Consider the following 3,977-nt stretch of genomic DNA (forward strand, 5'->3'; position numbering starts at 1 on the left):
TGATGGGCTTCGCCCACCGTCACTTCTTCTACTTCTACTTTTATTACGAGAACCTCAGTCTTCTCAACTCCGTGTTTTCCCTTTGCTACCTGCCCCTCCAACTCTGCAGACGCCGCAATAGGATTTCAATCTAGCACACCGTACAGCAGATCTTCGTACACAATCCTGAACCAGTTGCGACGGAATTGCTTCGGTGAGTGCAAACTCATCGATGCAACTTACGAACGAGGTATTAGTATGCTACTGTAACGTCAAATAGTGTGGCCTCTTGATCCGGATAATGAAGTAGTACTACTTAGTACCCAAGGAGCTACGTTGGACAAATATTTGTCACTGAACATGTCAATTCACACTTTTTTAACAGGTTATATGAAGCTCAACCTTTACGCTGTCATTATACTAGTACTAGTATTCATTTAGCAGAATAATGGTGAATCTGGGATTGTATATTTGATGAATTCCAAAGTAGGAATGCGAAATCGGTAAAAAATTGCCAAATCGATCCATCGAATCAGAGCAATTCAACAAGAATGCCAAGCGCACCAGCAGTCCCAGCGACTGCAGCCACAATGCATTCAGGATATGCTGTCGGCTCGACGTTGGTAGCCCTTTGGATGGGGGAGACGGAGCGCACATGCGTCGTCATCGATCGAAGTACGACGTTCCATGCGCTCGTAGATTCCGCGAACAACTTCCTTCGTAGAAGAGATCGCCTCCAACACATTCAAGTACTACGTGCACTGGCATGACTTCAATCGCCGCATGGACGAGTGGATCAATGCCAATGAGGTCGTGCGTCGAGGAACCGACGAGGAGATTAAACATTTGCAGAAGAAGGAGCACAAGGAGAAGGAAAAAGAAAAAGAGCATGGTACACACTTTTTTCATCAACATTCCATATCTGCGCGAGTTGAACAGCAAATACAAAAGGGGGCGGGAATAGCGCCGATCAAGGAGACACCAAGGACGGCGGTCGCACCCGTGGTCACAAGCGGAAGACCGAGGTAGTGTGTCACAACCAGGTTTGTAGGAATGCCGTCCACTCACGTTTGTCATGACGACAGAGCGACTTTGCAGAGCCCGACGAGCATGATGAGCACGAAGGAATGGACGCAGCGAGTATTCGAGAGCACGAAGAAGTGACAAAAGTCAAGGTACGCTGCATCGTCCTGGAATCGTCAATTTGGACATCTTGATCTTGGACGACATGTAGAACATTCGATTCGTTGAGATCGGTAAGTATCGCATGGCGGCATGGTATTTTTCGCCATTTCCAAAGGAATACTTTCCCGACGGCAGCATCGATTGTGTACGTGGCGCTGTGACCGTGCTGCCGTGTTCCAGGCATGCATTGACCACCGGTCGTAGCTCTACTTTTGCGAGTTTTGCTTGACGTTTTTTCGGTACAAGACGGAATTGCGACACCACCAAGAACGCGTTGCATGCGCGAGGGTATCTCGAGACCTTCATACGCCAATTCATGCACATGGGCTGTTCATGTAGTACCCTCCCGGCAACGAAATCTACCGTCATGAAGGGATTTCCGTGTTTGAGGTCGGTCGTTGTCATCGGTTGAAAACTGAATCGTCGTTGTCTTTGTCCACATCTAGGTGGACGGCGCAATTTCCAAGCCGTATTGTCAGAACCTGTGCTACTTTGCCAAGTCAGAACGTTGCTCGCGACGATCGCATGCTCTGATGCGGGTATACACGCTAGATTATTTCTCGACCACAAAACGCTGCACTACGACGTCGACCCGTTCTTGTTTTACGTCATGTGCGAAGTCGATGCGCGGTATGGAAGCATCGTGATCGCTGTCCCGTGCTGATGCATGCCAAGGGGCTTTCACCCTGTGGGGTACTTTTCGAAAGAGAAATACTCGGAGCTCGGGTACAACTTGGCGTGCATTTTGACATTTCCGTGCCACCAGCGCAAAGGGTATGGCAACTTTATCATTCAGTTCTCGTACGAACTGTCCAAGAAGGAAGAAAAGGTGGTTGTGCTATGTACCTTGCTCCAAAGGAAGGGTATTCGCGGGTTCTCACGGCCAGAGTAGGTTGGGAGCCCGGAGAAGCCGCTGTCCGATCTTGGGCTTGTGAGCTACCGCAGCTACTGGACAAAGGTCCTTCTCGGGATTTTGAAGGAGCCCCAGCACAAGGAGCTTTCCATCATGGACCTGACCAAGCTTACATCGATCAAGAACGAAGACATCATCAGCACGTTGCAATACTTGAACGTGATCAAGTACGTCGCCAGTCTGTCGATTGTGAAAGGATTGTCGGTGTGGTGGAGTCATTTGTAAACGCGTAGGTACTTTAACGGTCAATATGTGTTTGCCTTGAGCGACGACGTCGTGGACGAGCAGCTCAACAAAGTTGTACGTGATTTCGACACTTGCCGTGTGGCGAGCTCATGGTCCAAATGCAGACAAAGAAGGGCCCGCAGGTCGTTCCGGAGAAGCTCCATTGGGCGCCACTGCACATCGAAATGAAGCGAGACAAGTGGTCGCTACGAGCCAAGGCGCACGATGCGGAAGAGTGACGAGGCGTTTATGTGCCCATAGGGCATGCTCGCGCTGCTCTGTACACCTCAACAGTGTGTAAATATGATTTCAAGTGAATGACACGGACGTTTGCTGCTTGTTTGACTCATTTCCCCGTGCAAGAAGTCGCTGTGGTCGAAGAACTTGAAAGCGCCTAGGCCAGGGAGAGCTGTGAAATGAATCGAGTTTGGAGCGCCGATCTGGTGTAAGCTGCAATCAAGGTCGAAGTTGGGACGCCCATGAAAGGGCACAACGGACGCTGGAGCACGTCGAACACAGACGCGAATGAACACTCATTGGGTTTGTTTACAACGACGAGGTCATGGGGACGACAGCATTCCATGCCTCCAATGCCAAGATGTCGCTGGCTGAACTTTCTGTGAGTTGGCACTGGCAACTCGTGAGCCATTGTCGAATGCTCTGCGCTTGATCGCCGTTCAGACACCCGCGGTCGATGAAGCTGATGGTATCGAAGGCCGTGACGAGCCAAGGCTGGCACGACAGGTGAATCCACTCAACCAGCATGAACCCATCCACGTGCAGATACATGACTCCCAGTCGCAGTTGGCCGCTCGAGATCTTGGTTTCACAAGCCTGGCACGTCGTCGTCGACGTGTGTGCCACTTGCATGACAGCATCTTTGCACTGAGACCAGGCCGTCGGAACTTGACTCACGGTATGCATGGAGGTCGCCAACACAGGCGGTGGCAGGACACACGCGCGCGCGACTGCGGACCGGTGCGCAGATGGCAAGCTAGCCGCGGCGGAGAGCAAGCGTCCGGCTTGGACTGGGGACACGAAAGACGACGTGAACAAGGGTTGGTTGCCTTTTCGCGTGTTCTTCGACTAAATCGTGCCACGTAACGTCCACCAATCATCGTCCTGTTCCAATCTAATCAGCCAATCAAATCTTCGGATTCCAATGACCGAGTTGTGAAAACGACCCACATGAACAACCTCTTCGTGTGCACAACGAGGAGCGGCATGTCTCCCCAGAATCTACGAGATGCAGACAGAGTTCAGCATGAAGTGTTGTGCTGTGGGTCTCACGGGGCGCATTGAGGGGGTCACCATCAACTTGCAAGTCGAGAAAGGCCAGAAACAATGAAAACCTGCTGGTGCTCTAGCTTGAGGTAGATTCGATGGACATGTTAGACGTTAGTGTGAATCACTCGGTGGCGAGTTTCACGCTTATTCCGCACGACATCGACACACGTGAGCATGGCCACGGGTACGCGCATCGGTGGGAGTCCTCTGCTTTCAAGCTCAACGTCGGGATGATGCATACTAGGGCATTAAGGAGTTGCCGGAAGCCAGTTGGGCTTATAAACGCACAAGTACGGTGTAGCGATCAGCCAATGAAATCGCGTAGATGTCGCGCGTCGAAAAGAATCCAGCATTACAAAAAAGAATTGACATCACTGCGTTATTGTAT

The 3,977-nt window shown here is 51.0% G+C and overlaps 2 protein-coding genes across 6 annotated transcripts; one reads left to right on the forward strand and one right to left on the reverse strand.

The window, feature by feature from the left end:
* The first annotated feature begins 506 nt into the window (after nt 1-506).
* H310_15213 (hypothetical protein) lies at nt 507-2,730 on the forward strand. Of its 5 annotated transcripts, none has more exons than XM_008883201.1 (14): nt 507-654; nt 704-871; nt 931-1,004; nt 1,065-1,154; nt 1,214-1,309; nt 1,369-1,452; nt 1,504-1,554; nt 1,611-1,663; nt 1,717-1,794; nt 1,840-1,938; nt 1,985-1,993; nt 2,057-2,244; nt 2,311-2,377; nt 2,428-2,730. In XM_008883201.1, exons 1-12 carry the CDS (start codon nt 531-533, stop codon nt 2,097-2,099), a joined length of 969 nt encoding a protein of 322 aa, XP_008881423.1. In that variant the 5' UTR covers nt 507-530; the 3' UTR covers nt 2,100-2,244; nt 2,311-2,377; nt 2,428-2,730. The 5 variants fall into 5 exon arrangements, with proteins under 5 accessions (XP_008881423.1, XP_008881420.1, XP_008881421.1 ...); XM_008883198.1 differs by having other exon boundaries at nt 704-789; nt 832-871; nt 1,840-1,993; XM_008883199.1 differs by having other exon boundaries at nt 1,840-2,006.
* Nucleotides 2,731-2,747: 17 nt separating this feature from the next.
* Nucleotides 2,748-3,635, reverse strand: H310_15214 (hypothetical protein). The gene is made up of 3 exons (XM_008883202.1): nt 3,593-3,635; nt 3,491-3,541; nt 2,748-3,434 (listed from the first exon to the last, which is right to left on the reverse strand). Exon 3 carries the CDS (start codon nt 3,224-3,226, stop codon nt 2,849-2,851), a length of 378 nt encoding a protein of 125 aa, XP_008881424.1. The 5' UTR covers nt 3,227-3,434; nt 3,491-3,541; nt 3,593-3,635; the 3' UTR covers nt 2,748-2,848.
* Between the last annotated feature and the right edge of the window lie 342 nt (nt 3,636-3,977).

The sequence above is a fragment of the Aphanomyces invadans genome (assembly GCF_000520115.1).
Source record: "Aphanomyces invadans strain NJM9701 unplaced genomic scaffold supercont1.224, whole genome shotgun sequence".
NCBI lineage: Eukaryota > Oomycota > Saprolegniomycetes > Saprolegniales > Verrucalvaceae > Aphanomyces > Aphanomyces invadans.